This window comes from Ambystoma mexicanum, chromosome 7p (assembly GCF_040938575.1).
Source record: "Ambystoma mexicanum isolate Mex_15411 chromosome 7p, UKY_AmexF1_1, whole genome shotgun sequence".
NCBI lineage: Eukaryota > Metazoa > Chordata > Amphibia > Caudata > Ambystomatidae > Ambystoma > Ambystoma mexicanum.
In genome coordinates this window covers 881,704,127-881,725,544 of record NC_090939.1, presented here as the reverse complement: position 1 = coordinate 881,725,544, position 21,418 = coordinate 881,704,127, and the positions used below count along the sequence as shown (strand labels likewise).

The 21,418-nt window shown below is 45.9% G+C and overlaps 1 protein-coding gene across 2 annotated transcripts in view; it reads right to left on the bottom strand.

The window, feature by feature from the left end:
• The window catches only part of RASA3 (RAS p21 protein activator 3), a 1,503,746-nt gene that overhangs the window by 1,170,286 nt on the left and 312,042 nt on the right, over positions 1-21,418 (bottom strand). For both annotated transcript variants that reach the window (XM_069637121.1, XM_069637122.1), the window contains exon 2: positions 4,943-5,060. In XM_069637121.1, coding sequence (XP_069493222.1) covers positions 4,943-5,060 — 118 coding nt within the window. The remainder of the gene's footprint in view (positions 1-4,942; positions 5,061-21,418) is intronic.

The following is a 21,418-nucleotide window of genomic DNA, read 5'->3' as shown; positions in this document are numbered from 1 at the left end:
TCATGTAATGCTTTTAATTTCTAACCACCACCTCACATCACCCACCACGTTTAATGAATGCAATTAAACATGCTGGTCACGAAATGTCTTTTACCACACATCACCTTGCACTTTTGAATATTGTTCAGCCTTGAGAAAGACCCTTTGGGTTGAAACACGTGTCGGCTGACCGAACTAGGGCACAAATGCCGGAACAGTGTTCTACACACTGACCATTGTATCTGTATTAAGTGGAATCGCTCAAAATACCAATAATAAAAGCGAACCTGCATCGCACTAACTACCGTGTTAGAAGGATTATTTATACCGAAAATCAAAGCAAGATAACCAGGAGCAAACCCACTTCTCATATATACATATGTAAAGGTAAGTATATCCTACTCTTCCATAGTGATCGAAGGAGAATTAAGGTGGCATCACTAGGACTATTGTATAAGTATTCAACAAAGGTAGCAGGCGCCCCTCTCTCGGAAGAACAAGGCATGATAACCTGTTCAGTGGTTGTTAACCACATTGAGAGTTCGCAGCCATCTGCTTTTTGCTCACTGTACACCTGTCACAGATGGGAAATACCATTTGCATATCAGTCTTTGTCCCTCCCACATGGGTAGTCCAGCACCGAAATGCTATGGCAATTCCTCTGTGAACAAGAGTACCAACCATCAACCCCATACACGTGTTTCAGCACAGCTTCACCTCACTGATGAAGCCCAACAAGGCTGAAACACATGTATGGGGTTGCTGTTGGTACTCTTGTTCACAGAGGAATTGCCATAGCATTTCAGTGCTGGACTGCCCATGTGGGCGGGACAAAGACTGATATGCAAATGGATATTTCCCATCTGTGAAAGGTACAGTGAGCAAAAAGCGTGTGCTGCAAACTCATCTTAGAACGGGTTATCATGCCATGTTCTTTCTGGAGAGGAGCGCCTGCTACCTTTTTTGAACTATTGTCTAAGTTGCTACTAATTAGTAAGAGGAAAGACCAGGGTATGTGGATGGTCCCCATTGGCATTTGAACATTAGTCACCTGGAGAAGAACCCCTCCCCACAGCCCCCCAACAGTAATAAAACCCACAAAGACGCCACCGAGTAAGTGGAACTATTTATTGGGTTGGGAACATTGTTCATAATATTTACTTTGAACTGCTGGAATTCCAAATTGAACCTTGGTGTGATAAAGTAGAGGAAGGTTGTGTAGAGTGTGAAAAACCAGAGGGTGTTTCACAGCCCAGACCCCAAGGATCCCTTGCTCAGGTGGCCAGGGCACATCCATCGCCTTTGGATCCAGACACTGGGGGTGGACAAATGAAGGCATTTGAAGTTTGCTGGAAGGCAGCTTTGGAGTGCGATTTTGTAGTTGTCGTCCAGTCATGTTTCTATGATGAATAGGATGTCAATGCCGTTGTCATCAAGTAGGTCGAAGATCTATGTGGAGTGTTTTGACATGTATCTTGCGTTTATAAGATTGCAGTAGAGTTTGGAGGTGTAATTTGGTTTGGATTTTCTTGTTAGGGTCGTCTTCTGATCTTGTTGAGGTGTAGGTTTCGGGTGTCGGCGTCCTCGAATAGTTCTTCTAGGTTTTTTCTTGGGTGTTTGTTTATCAGCTTCGTCTTCCAAGAGTTGTGGTTGTCGATTGGAAATTCTTCTAGCTTTGGTGATGTAAGGTGTTATCGCTTTGGTCGTGTGTTTGTTGTTCATCCTTCTTCTGCGCGATTTTGTTAGGTTGTTTAATGTTGCCGCTTCTAGCGTTGGGTTGGTCTGGTCTGGAGAACAGTTGTCAGCGAGGTTTGGAGTTAAGTAGAGGGATATGTCTCTTCTCTCAGTGTTGGTTCGATTTTTGTTCCGGTCTGTGGGGGTGTGTTCTGTAGTTGTGGTTCTTTGTTGCAGTTCCGGAGTGTTTGTTCTTTCTTCTTTTTTTCTTTCCCTCGGGATGGGTCCTTTGCGCGGCATTATAAGATTCAGAGTTGTTTAGTCTTCATTTGTTTGCGGATGTCCAGTTGTTTCTCCTTTGGTCTGGTTGTCTTGTGGTGTAGTACTGGGTGTGGAGGCTGTCCGCTACCGGTTTTGGTCTTTGTCTGTAGGTGGTATTTCCGGCTGATGTTGCCTATTCGTTCAGTCGCTGTTTTGGTGGGGGTATGGGAGGTGGTTAAGGGTTATATAGTTGTGTGTTATCGGTGGCTCTCTTTAGTCTGTCTGCCTGAACGCGGTTCACTGCGGTGAGTTAGCCATGTAGGTTTAAGAAGGATATGTACTAGTTGAGGAGTGACTTTGAGGGGCACAGCTAGAACTTATGCCTTATGAGGCGTGAGCCCCTAATCGGAGTGTCACTCCACAGTAGTTCAGTGGTGGGTTCTGTCTCACTTTAGAGTGAGTTTGTAAGTGAATTTGAGAGACCTGTATAGTGGGAGAGAGGCCCATCAATGCATTCTAAATATCATACAATGCAATTTGGAGACAGAACCCCTGCTATGCTTGGGAGACCTGTATAGTGGGAGAGGGGCCTATAAATGCAATCTAAATATCATACAATGCAATCTGGACATAAAAAACCCTACAAGATTTGAGAAACCTATATAGGTCTATACCAAGGTGGGGAGGTCTGTGTCTAGCCTGTCAGATTGGCACAGTATTAAATAATGATTACATTTTGTCTACGTTGAGGGTGAGGGAGAGAAAGAGATGCAGTGGGGAGTAATCACCTTGTTTACTATGGGTTTGGTAAGTGGCTTGGATTCTAGGGTAGAGTAGTTGCTCTACTCCTGACCCAGGCCACTCCTACCTTAATGGTCCTTGTAGTTGATGGCTGGCCACTGCTTCCCCTGCGGACACCAGCTGACACTTCTTGGAGCCGCCTCTGTTGGAGCCACCCTTGGCCTTAGGGCCCTTAGCTGCAGGGCTGCACGGGCAGAGGGCTGCCCTGGGAGGAGCGGTGATGAGGGCCGAGAGGACCAATGGGGTTGGAGGGGCGGGACGGAAGGCCAGGACAAGCAGGAAGAGGGCGCGGTGTGGGAGCAGGCTGGAGTGGGTTTACAAGGAGCCTCGGGGCCTTCTCTAAACACACACAAAAAAACAGCAGCAGCAGCCAGGGACAACACTCACCGTGCTCTCCATCGTATCTCTCTAGCTCTGAAATCTCTCCATTGGCTCCCAGTGGATGCAAGGATTACATTTAAAACCCTCTGCATTGTCCACAAGGCTTTCTGGGGCCTAGGTCCAACATACCTTCAGCTATCCCTCCGCAAATACCTCCCCTCTCGAGCTCTTTGCTCCTCTAACTCCCTCGGGGTCAGTCGTTTCTCAAAGAAATGAGCTGGGGGTAGATCTGTCTTCGGCTGGGGCGTCCCTCTGGAACAGCCTCCCTGCCACTCTAAAACTTGAGGAGAACCATCTCTGGTTCCGGAAGCACCCAATGACCTTCCTCTTTGCATCTGTCTTTGCTCCCCTTCTCCCTGGCTGATCTGCTCTCTCTTGGCACTGTGCACCTGGCCACCCTCTGTCCCCTTGGCCCAAGTACCTGCTCACTCTGCCACCCTTCTGCACTGCCTCCCGGCCACCCCTTGCACTGGGGACTGTATCTGTACCCTCACCCTCCTCCCCCCCCACTTTCTTCTTTTTATCCACTTATCAGACTTACCCAGTTCTGCTGCCGTAAAGACAGCACTTGCCACTTGCTGACTGCACTACCCCTGTATATTGCTCCATTATCTATTTCTTTTTGTATTTATTACTATTTATCCGTCTATCCTCTGCTCCGCACTTTCCACTCTCCCCCCTCCATGCACTTTTCCCCTTTCCCATACACTTGCACGTTCTCAATGTCACTGAGCCTAGTGAGATTGTTTTTCCCCTGCCTTGCCTTGTTGCGCTCTGAAACACCCGTGTACGAGCGCGATGGAAATAAAATATCACATATCATAAAGAACAGTGATCAGAAAAAGGGCCACACTAAAGTTGCATAAAGACCAACCATTTGGCTCTAATACTGGACTATCAGTATGGGTTAAGGGCCAGATAGAGAACATAAACAGCAACCCTAAAGGTAATTAACCAGGCCTGACACACCATGGACAAAGGGGACCCCTGCCTCAGTCATTGTCGATCTCTTGGCAGTGCTCGACAGTTGACCACAGCTGCTCGCACACCTCAATATACATATGGACTTCACAAAGTCTGTATTACCATCGCCCACCTCCTCCTACCTGTAATACAGACACCGGATAGTCCAGATGGGAAACTCTAGATGAATGCACTGCCCAGTTACCTGATCACCAGTCATCTATTTTCTACCTGGAACCTCGAGAATCGCTCCTTGATGACCCAACCATCACCTTGAGTTAATATGAAGATGGCACAGCTGTACCCAACAGTCATTTCATTGAGGACATCTCACAGGTAGAATGGTGCCTGATGCACTTTCAAAAATGATGACAGGTTTAGGTCTTAAATACCACCCCACAAAAACAATGCTGGACACTAGGGAACACGAGCAAACACATTCAGCCATGGCTAGAGAACCTGAACCTTGATGGCCTGGTACCAATTAGCAGTATTGCATACAAGCTTTTCTGGCTGGCCTCAAATGTAAAGACTATCATAGTTCCTACTTTCATAACACCTGGGTATCCCATTCAAGGCCATGGCAACTCAATCACCACCATACCTAGATGAACATAGTGGATCATCTTGGAAGCCAACATTCTGATGCGTTTGTAGTCTATACAGACCAGGGCCTCCAGAAATTGACATTCACATAGGAGTTCGCATCTCTAAACAAAAATTGGCCCCGGAACATAGAAGAACCTGCTAACCCCCCCCCCCCCCTCCCATACAAGGCCGCCCTTCGAGGGCTTAACACATACAAAATAAAGCAATGATATGGAGCAGCTGTCAGCGACAAGCAAGCACTACATTTTTCTGCTACCAATTTTCCAGTACTCACCATAGTGACTTCTCCACTATTTTGGTCCTGAAAACTTCTTCTTGGTCAAGGTTTACTGTACAGTAGCAATCTCGCATCTTGTTTGGCCCCGGGTACGAGGGTAAATTCTTCAATTCTCCTTAAAAAGCAAGAGGAGGCAAAAAACATGGTCAAACATTCCAGCTTGGAAACTTGCTACATGTACTTCTGAAAAGGCAGCCTTTTCATCGATGGAGGAACAGAATGTCTGGAGTTTATCAAGGCTACTTGTGGCCCTCAGGTTGGGGCAGATAGCGGCACTAAATAGTTTATGAAAGAGAGATTGGTGTTGAGGCAGTTCAAATTTCAATTTACATTTAGCTGAAATAAGCATCAACAAATATTGGACCGGCCTTCACATGGCTCTCTGTAATAAAACAGAAATCCAACCTCTAGTTCAGACTCTAAAGCGGGGCAATTTCTCTATGAAAAGACAGTGGTACTGGACAACACATCCGCAACTTAACTCCTACCACTGTCTCAGAGTGGCTGTGGGTACAGAGAATTAAGTTCCCGCGTAGGGTGAGGGCCCACCAGAAACCATTTGGGAGATATGGCGGGATAAGGCGGATATGCAAGCAGTGACTACATGGTCTTCTCCCCTGAGCCATATCTGGGCACCTGGTGTCAGGAATGCGATACAAAACCCCGAGAGATTTCAAGCTTGGTTTGAGGTGGACCTGGAGCGTGTGGGCCAACTGTGGAAAGCGGGTACTTTTATAATGATTAAGGACTTGAAGGGGAATTGGGCATAGGCGCTCTCTCGGTCTTCTCTTACCTCCAACTAAAGGGAGTCCTCAAGAGTGGAAAATGGAGGCAGGCGATAGAGAGATCTTACCCCTTTTGAAAATCTCCTAGATAAAAGAAGGGAAATGAGGGCTTGATTTCTGCTATGCACAGTGCATTGTTGATTGAAGGGAAGGGGACCACGGAGCATCGGAGGAGGAAGTGGGGGTTATGGAGAGGGAAATAGATATAGAGCTCTGGCTGAAACTGTGTGAAGGTGCCCCGTAGGCATCTATCTGCAGCCAGTATAAACTACATGCTATTAGAGCTTATCCAAAGGTGACAATACGACCCAGTTCGAATATGTTTCAGTCGGCAAGTCCCATGTGCTGGTGCAGATGCGAGAAAAGAGCCGACTACTGGCACATGTGGTGGGGATGCCCTCGCATAAAGGTATTTTGGGAAGAAGTGCTAGGGTCGGTTAAAGCCCTAGATTGGATCCATCGTACCAAAACACAGTTCCTGATATTATTTGGGCTGGAGGAAGTGGAGGGAGAACTCAGAAGGCTGGCAGGAGTGGCATCGCCCGTGCTGCTTGCAGCTCAGTCCTGCCTGGTCATGAAATGGAAAGGAGTTAAGACCCCAGGGCAAGAAGGAATGGATTCATGTTGCGATGAATAGGTGCATAATGGAAAGGATAACCGCAGCGCTTCATGGGAAGGCAGGGGCATATGAGTTGGTGTGGGGGGATTTCATGGCCAAATACATGCACGGTTAAGGCAAGAGAGGATATGTACAGAAAGTGGGGATAGGAAATATAGTAATGAGAGACATACTAGGTGAGAGTGATTGGTCCCACCTTCCGAAGGGACTATTTCAACAGGATGATCTCCCAACATGTGGAATATCTCCCATGGGGCGGCAAAAGCCATTGGTCAGAAGCAGGAGATAATTACTCTCTATCCGGACACACCCGAAGTTTATTCATATGCTTATATTTAGCTGAAGAAGACTACGTTCAAGGGGGGAGGGGAGTGGGAATGGGGAAAGGATGTAACATTTTCAAACAATAAGACTTTGGGGGTAGGGTGTGTGTGTGTGTATAAGGGATCGGTTTTTGTTCCTTCTCTTTCATGGTTTAAACACCTCATGTCCACTGTTGATATATGAATATTTCAATAAAAACAAAGTATTAAAAAAAGAAGACGGTGGGAAAATCACACTGCCAGCAGCACACACCACACCATCTCACAGGCAAGGAGGACGCCACATCACATAGCAGTCAGAAAAGAAGGAATGGAACTATAGAACACATTTTTGTAGGTTTAGAGACTCGGACTGCATGGAATGACGGTTGACCGTACCCTAAGTAAATGTATGGTTGTCATTGCTTGTTGGATTAATGGCCACATCTGAACCCACATCATAGGGATGAGCTGTGCCTGAAAAACCGGAAACGCAACATTAATGTGACTTTAAAATGCTGACTGCACATTTACTGTGCAGACAGCATTTTTAAAAATTCCGACTCACATTACTGCGACCAAGCGGAGCAAGGGTTGCGGGGGTATCCCCCACTCCCCTTGGTCGCAGTAATGGCAGTCGGGGGCAGAGGCGCAGACAGGGAAGGGCCTGAGCGGGTAATGCCCACCCAACATCTTTAAATGCCCATTCAGCAGCGCTGTGGGATGGGGGGAGGGGTGGCGGCGGCGGAGGGGTCCCCTGCATACAACTGTGGTAAACTGGGGACAAGAAAGTTAAACAAAAAAGAAAAAAGATAAAAAGGACCCTTCAGTGCGAGCTCAGACTCACGTAAGTGGGAGGAACTGCAGGGATAGGGGGTCGTGTGCCGCAATAAAGGTAAGAGGGGGCGGGTAGGGCATTGTGGGCCAGGGGAGGCAAAGTGATCTGATCACTGGGCCGCGCCATAAAGGGAGTCGACATTTTCGTCTTCGGCATTAAGGGAGGTGCAGTGATCACAGATCCAGAAAACCTCAGGGTTCGTTCTTCCGGAATCGGCATACAACTTCAGCGTTATGGCAAATTGTTCAGGGCCAAATAAAGTTCCAAATGCACTTTGGCTTGCCCTTGTAGCGCTAAACTTCACTTAAAGTAATTTGTGCGATTTACATATGTACCTCAAAGACCCCACCACCCGACCCAATGCCCTAGGAAACTAGCATTGGTAATGCCACAGTTTGCTCTTTGTGTGGGCATGGGAAAGGCACTTGCCAGGCACTGCCGTAGTGGCGTTTATTATTGCCCATTGATGGTAGCACGTGCAAAAAAGTGCTGTGCAAATGCCTAATACTTACACAAGTCAAAACTGTTGGCTTTGCTGATGTCTATTTAGGCAGATCTGGTTAAGATATTTTTATTACAGCAGTAGCACGTTTACACCTCCAATTGAGTCATTAACTCTCAGAAGGCTGCATTGAAAAAACACTGACAAAGTGCATCGTTTGATGGTAAGGCTTGATTAAAGCAAGCTCAAAGAGTTCCCATGAGGTGTTTTGGGCGGCGAGGGCCTGGAACCGTGTGTTAATGACAGTAGAGATTATCATGGCCAGGGAATCGGCGGGCTAATAAGCAAACACCCACAGGCTTGGTGTCCCTCCTCATGCCATGTATGCCTATTTGAACTCTAATACAATAGTTTTGGCTTATAGGTAGCGCAAACGCCCTCTAATAGCCAAACTAAAAATGCAGGCTGAACTTTTGGATTGGCACAGAATTATATCCCAGCAAATTTGAATAACTCCCTTGGCAGGCAGTCCTATGTCAAGGGCAAATCTACTTGACTCCCACAGCTCAGTGTTTGCTGTTTACACACTCCAAGGAGCTCCTGGCCACGAAGATGGTTATCAGCGGGTCCCGTGCATAACAGGAGCTGGCAGCATCTGATAAGGCATGAAGAAAACAGGGCCAACACCGAAGGCGTGGGCGAACGAAATGCGAGACCTAGCAACAAGTGGAGTCTTCATCACGCAGCTGTGGATCGGGGCAGCTCAGGGCCAGCAGACAAACGCCTCATTCAGACGTCCACTCTCGCGGGACTTTCCACAGCCGCCAGCTTCGCGAAGTGCAGCCTCGCCAGTGTCAAGGGGAGAGGGCACAGGAAAGAGCAACAGCTGATAGGAGACCCAAAGCTGAAGCATATCTAGTCCTGGAGCCGCCAAGATAGTGGCAGGGGGCTTGCATTCGGCTGGGCAGGGGTGAAATGAGATCCACTGGGCAAATTATGGCCAAGCGCACGCACTTCTTGTGAGACACAGGCCATCGACCATTCTGGACTGTTCAGCCCACAGAGCATTGCCTTCTAGGACGTGATGGACGGGGTGAGAGAAAAAAAAAAAACTCATAGAAAAAATAACTTTTTGGTAGGGTGACCTGACGTCCCGGATTGGCTGCGGCAGTCCCGTAATTGGACGCTGCGTCCTCCCGACAGTTTTTTTTTTTTAATTTAAAAACCATGCCCCGGTTTTGTGGAAAGAGAGGGTGCCCGTTCTGGTTTTTGTGTAAAGGGAAGGAGGTTCGGCAATAATTCTAAATTAAGTATAGATTAAAATACATCCAGAATTTTGCCATGGCAGGCTGGGTTCAAACCTCAAATGTATAGGTACAAGGCACACGGCTTAACTGATTGTGCTACAGAGACCATGAACAGCAGGGCGCAGTGCTCTAGATAAGATTTGGAAGTAGGAGTGTTTTACTCTCTATTTTTTAACGTTGGGAGCACAATGATTGTTTTAGGTAATAAACATGCAAGTCCAATTCCCAATGAGGTTATTTCATAAGCGAGTAAAAATGGGGCTTCACTGAAAAGAGGAAATGTTTTTGTAAGTTTGTATCTTTGCACCAAGTTATTCACCCACATTAAAAAGAAAGGTTTACTTCTTCCAATCAGGCAATTAAAATAGATTACTGCTGTGGTACAACGTGTTCTACTGGTCCAAACATATCCATGAAGCTGTGAGGGTAAAAGCAGGGGTGCAAGATTAAACATGTCTTTTTCCTATTTTTTGTTGGGAGTATTTTTACTCTGTATTTTTATTTTTGGGGAGTATTTTCCAATTTTTAGAGAGTAAAAGTGTCCGATACACCCCTTATCTGTAGGGCTGGCATGGCTTGTAACATGTATCAAAGCAAAGCTCTTTCTATTATTAATACGCGTATGCCCACAGTCAAAAGGGCGCAATTTATAAGAGCAGTGCTGGAAATACTGTGGGATGGAAGGGGGGCGGTGTGCAAGGAGGGGTTGGGTACTTTGAGGGAGGAGGGGTGTTAGAGGTTAGCCCTTTTAGGTTGTTGGTCGTCCCAGGTTTTTGTCTTGAAAATCTGGTCACCCTACTTATAGGAAGCTTATAAGAACTTGTTACAAACTTGTGGGGTTTTGGGAACAATAAAAAGGTTATAAGAACTTCTGGGACACCCAAATACGTATTGAATTCTTATAAAATGTTATAAGTTTGAAGTTGGATTTATGTAAGATCTTATTCGATTCTGATAATATTCTTATACGAAAAATCTTTAAGTATTGGATACAGGATAGTTCCTGGAACAAGGTTTTGTGGATGCAGTATTTTCACGGGTCACACGGCTTGATTTTCTCTTTATAGGGTTGTATGTCAAAAAAGTAATTCTTCTCCCCTTGATCCCTGCCCTCAGGTACGGGAAGGAGTCAAGTCCTTAAAAAAATGGGGGGACTCTTGAACGTATGCAGTAGGGTGTGGTATAACTAGAAATTAGCATGTCAAGGTGACATATGCACATTTCATTCAATTGGCTTTCCATAAAGAGTGTTTGAAAATGTTAAAAGGTGTGTATGTTTTAAAAATGCAAGAATCAATACCAATGTTTGCCCTGGAACATGCAGCCCCGAAATATGTTATTTAAAAACTTTAGTTGTATTGTATTTGTCATCAGGTTACATGGTGCAGTGATGAAGTGCCTGGTCTGCAAAACTTGCGACTGCAGGTTTGAATCCCCCAAGTCCGCATACATTTCAAGTAAGAGACTCAAATGTTCTGTTTTTACATACAGCCTCAGGGGACTGTGTCTGTTTTTGAACCCCCAACAAAAAAAAAAATTGGCCCTTTTTTTCCGGTCGAATTGACTCGACCCTTTTGAGTCGAAACTTTGACCTACAACCTTGGCCCAAGATACAGGAGCCGAAAGAACTAAAGGTTAAGAGAGAAAACCTGTGCTAGCAAATTCCTGAAGAATACAGAAGCATAAAGTGCATAGGGTATCGGTTGCGTGATCTGCGATGGGTGGAACGTGTAGTCAGACAACTGCGCCTAGACCGAGTGACCCCCACTTGAAAAGAGCCCAAAAAGCTTGTATTTTACAACAGTTACAGAAGAGAATGATAAATGCAGAAGGAGATCAATCTATGTGAACTATTGAAAAGCCTGGAGGGCCAATGATTTTAACTGATACTGTTTTCAAAGCTAGAAGATTGGAACAGATTTTGGTTTTGGAAGCTGGAAGAACTGAATAATTGGCAAGGGAACACCAGGGGCCTCATTCCGAGTAGGGCGGTAAGGGTTAACGGTCACTGGTAACGAGACCGGTGCCGTTAAACCCTTACCGCCCTACTACGAGTTCCCTTTGCGGGTCCTCCCTTAATGCCTGCTTTTAGCAGGTGTCAAGGACGGGACCCGCAAAGGGACTTTAGTGCTAATAACGGTACCGTAATTTACGATACCGTTATTAGCGCCTTCCCCATTCCCATTGAGCCCTATGGGGGCTCAAATGGGAATGGGGAAGGGCCCTGGTGAATGGAGTAAATACCTCCAACCTTGGAATGGACCAGTAATTACTCCATTCACCAGGGCAGAGTCGGTAGGGTTTTGGAGGCAGCCATGCAGCTAATAGATCCATGGCTACCTCCAACCTCGTAATGAGGCCCCAAGACTTTTGGAACTGTTCTGACTTTAGGGAAGGGGAAGCCGAGTATAAGCCAAGAGCTGGAATAAGCTTGTAACTTTATTTTTTAAACACCATTTCCTTTGCTGTTGACATCCCTACACAAAGCAGATAGTAAGTTCAAATCAAAAGTCTGTGTGTGTCCAAAACCTATAATTGCCCTTCAAATTGACACAGACTATCCTTCTAGGAAAATTCCACCTTCGCATAGGGCAAGTTAGGCCTTACTCTGTTCTGACATTTAAGTAAAATAGATTTTACATAGAAAATTGAATCGGTTGTCGGTGTTTTACTTCATGATGCCTTCACAGAGCTCATCCTAAACTGCTTCACACATTGGTGGTGCAGCTATAGCCTCAAATGTTGCTCTTCTACGGGAGTTCAATACAGGTCACGTTGAAGTTGGAAGGTGGGGCCACTCCTGTTTTTCTGTATCCCTACAGTCCCCCTACCAGCACTTATGTCTGCACTTCCTTGCACTTGCCACCAGCTGGCCATTTTATTTATTTATTCCCCTTTCCCATGTACTGCACTTTCCCCTCCCCCTTCCCCCTCGCACTTTTCCTTTTCCCCTTCCCATGCACTTGCGCGATCTGAATGACACCTGGCCTAGTAGGATAGTTGTCTGTCTTCCCTCTGTTCCCCCCCCTTGCCTTGCCGTGCCTTGAAACACTTGTGTATAGGCGCGTTATCAATGCCATATCATATCAAAGCCAAGACAGGAGGACTGCAGTGTTACATGGCAGCAAGGGGATAGACGGAAGTCCTTCTACTCTAGTTGCGCCCTGGACGAAGGTGCTCCCTCTGCTCTCCATCAACGGAGGGAGGCTTGCAGCACTGGTGTGCATTCACTGGTACAATGCACCAATGAGACCAAAGTTGAAATCCGGGCTAAACCACTGTGCTGCTGTATCAACCTCCCTAAGAGCCAGAGAGAGAGATCAAACCATCGGTTGAGCTGCACACGGACGCCACACCAACGGACTGTGCACACAGTTTGAGGAGCACAGAGATACTGCACAGTTGACAAGAACATTTGGCTAAAAATGTATCGATCAAATATTTATGTCCCCCCCCCCTTAAATCAAGCAGCCAAGTATGGTTAGGGAGGATTTCTTCATCCCCAAGAATTGGTTGGAAAATGACTGATGATTTTATATTGATTGGGAATTCTAATGCAAAGCTGTGCCAGAATAAGTACATCCTTCAGGATAAATTCGATGTTGAGGAGATATGCAAAATCCCCAAAATAAGTATTATGGGTGGGGTTTTAGCAATGTGCCCTATAATGGATTTATTCATGAATAAAAACATGTAGATCTGAGTGGAAGGTGTGGTGTCGATACCCCTCCCAAACCTACTATTAAAGCAGGGCAAAGGAGTTCCCTCAGGAAGTTGGTTGATTGCTTCTCATATGTTAGGCTTAAGGGATTTCAAGTCCAACACCGCCCAGAAAGCGACCATAATCCGTTGTTATTGAGTGGTTGCTGGAGGATACACCCCCTTTAGGACCTAAAAAGTTGGATTTTCTGACCAAGTGTCATCCAGTGTTTAGAAATGGGGAATTAGAGATTCTAGCCTTGTTTCAAGATACTTAATGACAATCCCTTTGTGGTGGTCTGCTGGGGTCCAAACTGCCCCTTGAAATGATAAACCTCTTTATGCACTTGCAGTTGCGTATACACGGTATTGCTCCCTGTGTTTCATGTAAAGGGGCCAGTAGCCCAGATAGCAGCAGAATGCATGCACCCTGGTTTGATGCAGAATGCAGCCGAGCTGGCTGCCTTGAATATGTGCCCTCCCGGTGGCAAGTTCCACCAGCTTAAAAAAGCTGATAGATTGCATTTGAAACAAAAAAACTAATTTATGGAAAAGCAACAAGATCTCCTGGACAGACCGTCTGCGAAAATAATTAGAAAAAATGTTGGATGGGTTGTGGGGGGTGGGGCACTGAAATTGGGTTTGGAGGGTTTGTGTGTAAAATTGAATACTCTAAACACCAAGGTATTGGTCTTTGGTAAAAAGAAATCATCCTACACTTGGACCCTGGGTAATCAACTGAGGTGGTGGAGAAATATAAATACCTGGGTCTGATATTTTCAGGAAGGGGCAGATGGAGAAGTAATTTAATATGGTAGTTAAACTAGCTTCATTGGGTCCAACGAACACTACCATCCTCTATGGTGCAAAGATATGGAGGGCAGCACAATGCAGATGTTTGGACACATTGTTGAACTCCGGTCTACAAAGAATTACTGCACCCCTCTACCCCCGTGGAGACCCAGGAGGTGCATTAAGACATCAGTTGGGGATCGTCACCATATCATTGCAAGCCAAGCTGAGGTTCTTAGAATTGTATCTGAATATTCAATTGGGTACCTCTGCAAACTCAAATATCAGGGTTGCCTTGAGAGAGTCCACACAAAACACCAGTAAGGACCCACGACTCTGATATAATCCATAGCTCTGGTATAATAGTGCAGTTGGCCTTATGAAAAGATGGGTGTTGAAAGTAGTAACGCGCTGAGAGACTTAATGTGGCTCTTGGTTACCAGGCTCAAATTTTTCATTAGAATTCTCAACTCGGGCAACCTCTACTACAGCTGCAGCTCTATTTGACCCACATAGACGGTAACGGAGAACAAGTAACGAATTATTGTCAATAGCGCCCATTGATGTTGCAGATAATAAGCTAATGTTCGCATAAGCATTGTTTGTATGAATTGCAGCCAACATTTTAGGTAAGTCATTTTTCATTGCTGATACGGGTTCCACATTACTAGGTTTTAAAAAAATCTATAATTTGCAGAGGAACTTTTAAGGTTTGTGACTTCGTTTTACGTGGCGCCATTTTAACCAGCGTTACATTCTCATTACCACTCTTGCCATTGTTAAATTTGTCACGTTCTTCACGTTGATAACCTGACATTTTACCATAAGGTTTAGACTTTCCCCAAGTTGTAGTGTTTGCTTTTACTCATTGCCCATTTTTGTTGCGCATCGCGGCCGCCAATTACCTTCAAATAATGATTTCACGAACAACAGCTGAGACACCTCAGAACGCTGGGCACCACCAAACTCACTATACTGCACACTCCGTTTCACGCTCTGCATGAGCGGCTGTACTGATATAGGAATGTCAGGACCGAGACCGGACTAAAACATCCAAAGGCAATATTTAGCAGGAAAATGTATCGGACTCAGAGGCAATAAGGAACTCTGTGGCTGTACTGTGCATCCAGCTCACAGTCACTCTACCTCACTCCACCTTGGCTCCGCCAGCGATGAGGGATTTAAAACAGCATCCTGCACGCATTGCTCACGTTGTAGTGAAAGCGGTAAAAAGACTTTCGCTCCACAATCCGCCTCACAGCGTCACTATCTCACTCCACCCATTAAGAGCATTTACACGTAGAAAGAGCAGCACTCTTAAGAGAAAGATCTGTAGAGCTTGAGCTAGAGACACTTCTCGTGCGAAGTGTGTAGTGTGAATTTATCCTTTTTAAAATTCTATAACACCAGGCCAATCCAAACAGGGTCATGTAAGGAACGCATGGTGGCAATAGTAAGACAGACACAAGTGACCACAGTTCAAGGGTGTTTATTGAACTTTCACAAAGGTGTGATAAAATGCCTATCTAAACCTAAATCTACAGATGGGAGCAAGCTATGACCTTCAAATCACAATAATGCAGTCCTAGTGGAGTCTTGTCAAATAAAAATGGCCTATACTAAAAAAAACATATTGCCAATCCTTACCACTAATTTACAAATACTGTGGGGGTTATGTTCATGAAAAAGAAAGAAATTGTTCACAAATAAGTCAGGATGCTCTGGCCGTTGGCCTCCCTTCCCCACGCTTTCAGGACGGGACAAGGCGGGGCATACGAGCAGAACACACTCTGGCTTCTGCAGTACGAGGATACAGTTCAATTTCAGCAATTCTGTGTCCAGGTCTCTTTACCTCGTGCAAGTCTCTTGACTCAAAGGGGCCTGCTGTACAAAACAAATGTTCTTTTCCTTGCCCCGGTATCCACCGGTAGGCATACACACCTGCCCGGGAAGTTCAAACACGAAGCAGCAAAGACGCCGGGTGGAGAATCTAGTCCTCAAGAGGACATGGCTGGAAGGTCAGAGGAAACCTTAAGAGCTAGAAGGAGGCCCAACCAACACAGAGGTTACAGACCGGTTTACTGTGGCAGGACCTCGGGGAGGTAGACAGGCAGGTGCCTTAACAACACCGATACCAAAGAACCAGAGACCCTACAGAACTGACTGAACCACCAAAGATGGGGGGACATTTAAATTAACTCTGAAAAACGCGTGGAAGTACAAAGCTTAATGAGAATTGTTAAGAAAAAATGTCAACAAAAGCTAAGTGAACCAGGAGAAGGGAGTCATTCTCCTTGTAGTCTACATCTTTGTGGAACGCAAACTCTTAGTTAAGACTTTAAAGCACAACCACTAAGGTGGATATCAGTTAACCAGGAGAAGGGAGTCATTCTCCTGGTGGTATTTATGTTGTTCATGTGGTAGGGGGCTAGAGTGAGGTAGTTTTGGACATAGGATAGGACTATGTCATTTAGACAACCACCCCGACGAAGAGCACCCGAGTTTTCCTTAGTTAGGTAGGGAAAACCCTTTAGAATAGGGAGAGTTTGTCCTTTTTTTTCTTATTGTTTAATAAAGAAGTGGTCATACCATGCCACCCCTTTGACTCATTTCTGCAGCACGCCACAACTATCAGAGAAAAGAATATCAGACCTGGATAGGTTTGCATTGATTTGTAAAAACGCTGGCATTGAAATAACCTGCCCCTTAAGTGCAAAAGATAACACTTGAGGTGCCTTGACTAACACAATGTGATCTGCTTCTGTTCACATGTATAGTGGTGGAGTGTTACGGATATCCCTCAGGTGTAGGAAGGGAACCTACAGCTCTGAAGGCACTTGGCAACAGAAGATGCACCCCCCCTCGCAATTTGCATGTGGACCTTCACCACACCCATGCATTCCCTGGCACTTGTCATCCTGCCCTCCCCTTAGCACTCGCCTAGCCCCTGTGCACCCCCCATTCCGCCCCCTTTTACTTCCACTTCCCTCCCCAACCTAGCACTTTGCCCTCCCGGCACTTGCCCCCACACTTCTTGTTACTGCACTTGCATGATCCGAACATCAGAAGGCCTAGTAGGACCGTTATTGTTATATTTCTCCCTTGTCCCCCCTCTTTTTTGTCTTGTGGCGCCTTGAAAAACCATTTGTTGTATAAGCGCCTTACAAATATCCAATAAAATACATACGTTGGAAGGTGAAAATAAGGGTTGGGATTCAATAGAGGTGTGCGTACAGAGTTGCACTGACTTGCACATGAGAACGGTCAACTCTTTCAGTTGGTTGTTAAGATGGGGATAACCAAAAGATGGCAGGGCCTCCTCTGTTTGGATTTGACTGCTGGAACGGGTAGGCTGTTTCCTCCTGTAAAAATTAAAGGTTAGGACAAGAAGCACCATCAGGATTTGGGTTTGGTGGTAGCAGTGCCATTGATGCTTCTGAATAGGAATTCGATGACAATATGATTGAGTGCCCAGGGAAACGGTATAATCTTAAGGTGTAGCAAAACACCTTTTTGTTTTGGACTGAATATGTGGCACCTGTGGCTTTCTAGAGCTTTTGGGGTCTATGGATTTAAAACACAGAGAGCCGGCGTAGTGGGCCTTTCCATAGTTCCGGTGGGAGTTGATGAGGGTTCTCAACATCGTTTCATTTGCCTTTAAGAGGGCCAACCAGGTTAAGGAAGAAGACTAATTTGTTAACAACGATCCTCACTTGTGTGCAAAGGCTCATGTAAGCCCAGGTGAAGCGGATGTGCACATTTTTCTACAAGAGGACTTTCTTTCAAGAGCAATAGTGTGGGGCGCAGGGTGTGTAATCTGCTTAGATGGTTCTGTGGGCATCGGATCAGGATTTATACATGTTTAAGCTGCTAGTTTTGAGGCGGTTTGTAGTAATCAAACTTTTGATCACCTGCGATCTTACTCTCACCATGGAAATGGAAGTAGACCTCGGAGTCCCAAGTAATACTGAAAATATAACCGGTAATTCCATGGGGGTATAACATGGATGTTCATATTTGCCAAATTAAACAATGCGTTTCCCACAGGGCTGTCTATGCATAAATACGAGGTGCTCCAGCATATTCCTCAGACTGCTGACAGAAACCCAGAAAACCCTAATTCGGTGCAGCCTCGGTGGGATCAACTGGCAGCAGTGATATCCCCTAATCCCCTCTAGGAATCCATGTTCATATGCAATCTTGGAAAGCAGAGAGCCTCCAAGTTCCAAAAGGGAGAGAGAGGATTGGCTTTTGTCCAATGTTGATAGTGGTATTGAACTTGTCCGTTTGTCAAAGGTATGCGGCACTTCCTTCATCCGGGCCCATCAATCTGACTGTGCACTGAGAAGCACAGCACATGGACTCAAAAGAATGCTTTAATACAAATAAAATCATGATTGGCATCCCAATCGAAAAGGTATGCGGCAGTCAAATCGGTACCAATGTACTCTGTGTGATAGGCCAGGGAGGCACTGTTGCAGCAGGCTGACAGCACGGATGATTGGGGAGCTGCCCCCCCCACCTCTCCAAGAAGTGGAGAGGGGATCTTGAGAGTACCAAAACGGCAACTGACTAAGCAGGACAAGGTAGACAGGTAGTGGAGGGCCATGTGGCGGGGAGTGCAGAGATGTGGAGAGCAGACTGCGTGCTTGCACTGCACCCCCGAGTACGTGAGGACTTCTCAGAGACAACAGGTGGGTAACCGGGCAGCTGATCTGGCCTCCTAGCTGCTCATCCTTCTTGGTTTGCCAGTGTCCCCGACATTTCCATCTACGGTAGTAGGCAGTAAGACTGCGCACTGGTGGGATGAGTTTAGAGGAAACACGTTAGCACTGTTTAAGTAACTGTGCCTGGTTTAACAGGACTTCTGCTATTTGTGCAGACTCTGGCATCCTTTATACAGGAACTAGCATGGATTGTCGGATTTAGTGGGAAGGGATGTGGGGCAGGGATGGGGGGGGCGGGAGTGGTAAGATTGAACTATCTGGTTTTAACATGTGCAGATCAGAAGCACACATTTTCTGTGTTCTGCTAAGTGAGTTTGGTTAGGTCACACAGCATGTGTTGACAGGGCAATTCCAGGTATTAAATTCCTACTCAGTTGCTTGCTAACAAGTTGCACCCGTCAGGTATGGATGGAAGGGGTCGTGGGTAAACTGGGCTGAAGCATGGTGGGTTGGTGTATAGTTTACTGGATAATGGTTCATAGGGAACTCTGCCAAATTGTAGTATGCGTTGGGGTTTGTTGCTGTATAGATTAAGGTGACAAGGAGGATGAGGCTAGCTATGGGAGTCTGCAGCATCAGTCGGCCAGTATGGTCCCTGTGATTCCACCAGTATGATCCCCTACACTGCAGGATGAACTGGACTTGGTGCAGGACTACTACAGTAGACCTTTATTTATAGGGGTATTTATTGAGGGGACAAGGGGCTGTACCCAGAAGCACTTACTAAAAGGAAATCAACATTAGAAGGGGCAATCCTGAGTCAAGAGTTGGGCAGTAGGGGAGGAGCTTAGTGAGCCATTGACAGGAATACATGGTTTAGAAACCAGGGACACAACATAAGGACAGCGATCAGAGAGGGGACAGGAGTGTCCATGGGCACCATTAGAGAACAGACATGTTCTGGGCCGCTAGTAACTGATTGTTAAGTAGTGCATACCATCATGCACTACATGACAATTGCCCCCCCCTTTTTACCCCCTGTCCCGTCTGGAGAAGGCATGCATACTACACTTTCTTCAGCTGAAGTTGGAAAGCAGCACGCTTCTCAAGCCAACCATCGGCACCGAACAAGACTAAAGCGACCAGCGTGGGCAGCGTTCCTGCCAAGCAGTGAGCACAGGAAACATTTACATGTTTACAAGCGGAGAAATAATGGATTCTGCGACAAGGACGTCCAAGGGCGCCGTTAACTGCCGAATGACCAGAGAGTTGCCAGTGTAAATGTGAGACTGCAATCAACATTCCAAGGGGACGCACGTTCCAACCTATCACGAGGTAAACAACTGCCAACCTCAATGGTTGGCATTGGACTGGACAAAAAAAGAAAAGAAACCAGCAACAGCGATTTCACTTGAACGGTCGGATTCCATGAAGGGTACACAACAAGGGTGTGAATAGCTTTACAAATTAACATTCTCCACATTCAAGCAAATCATTTTCAATGATTACATTTTTAATATATGGGAATGGTCCACAGTTTTCAATGTGGCCGGGTAGAACTGCCTTTATACTATTTATCTGGCAATAGTTTCAATATAGCCCTACTCCAAACTAAGATCAGTAAACCATTTCTTACTTAAGAGAATATACTTCCGATATCAAAACCAGCCATCTCAATTTTTAACATGCTTACATTTCAGGGTACAAAATATATAAACCTTATTCAGCTACTGCCAAATGTTGGGAATGAGGACATTGGCACAGCTTTATAATTTGAAAAAAGGAAAATGGTGGGCTACATAAAAAATGCCTGTGCAAAAATCTGTCTAGCAAAATAGGGGTTGGCAACGAGTGGGTTTCATACCGATTTGGGGAAAAGTGTTCCTAACTAGTAGGTGTAGCTGTGGCAGTGTTTGCATATTTAGGTAGAGGTGACAATTGATGGACAATTTTAATTTTGGAATGTTAGGGAGAATTCTCATTTTATGGCTAATTTCCCTTACCTATTGAGCCCCCCAGCAGCTTTGCTGGATTTGAAGGGTTTATTTCTTTTTACCTGCTAAGAGTGAGACTCTTTTTCCCACTCTTAGGCATTTTTGCTAAGTATGTTCTAGGCTATTTTTGTGTTTAATGCCTATGGGATCTTTTCTCTCACCCATAGGAACCATCTTTATGCACGTGTCCCACAGCACCCTCCGTGCCGTGACACAGGGGTGCCATAGCGACCCCCAAACATAGATTCCCTACCCTGGGACGGACTACTGTCTCCCAGGGCATGTAAAGTCCCCATTGACTTTACTAGCCGATTGTTGTGAACTTAACCAGTACACCCCATCTTAATATGGAAGTACAGGAAGGGGTTAATCGTTTTTCCCCTATGTTCATTTTCGAGAGGGTACCTTAAAGTCCCCCTCTACAAAGTTTCTGGCTGGTGGCAGTGGTTACTACCTTTTATATTCTGACCGCAAATATTTCTCTATGGGATTTTCCCATTGTTCGAGGCTACCATTTTTACTGACAGCCTCTAACATACCACCGGTTTATTTTTTTTTATTAACTTTACTCTGGTAGGTTTTATTTGCCAGAACTTTGATAAAACTTCTTTCTCGAGTCTTACTCCATTTTCCTAACCCAGGTCGGGGATCCTTTGTTCGTCCTTTTGGCGGGCTTCTGCCAAGAAGCCCTCCTTTCCGCGCCACTGAGTCTGGGGTGGGTTCGTTGTTTGGGGGTGGGGGGGTAGAACCCCCGGACAGAGTTGCCGCAGCAACTCAGGTCGCACTCTAACCTGATAGGCTGGAGGGTCTCCCGCCAAGAAGACCACTCCACTGTGAGTGACAGCTAGGCTGTATGAATGGGTCTCTTTCTCCATAAAAGCAGGGTCCTGAGGACTGGAAGAGCAAGACGTCGCCATGGGAACTACGGAACCGAAGGGGATAGAAGCCACAGAAATCTTCAGCATCTACACCACCGGTGAAGCCCTGCCGGATCGTCTCACCACTTTTCTTCCACACGACGAGAGGAG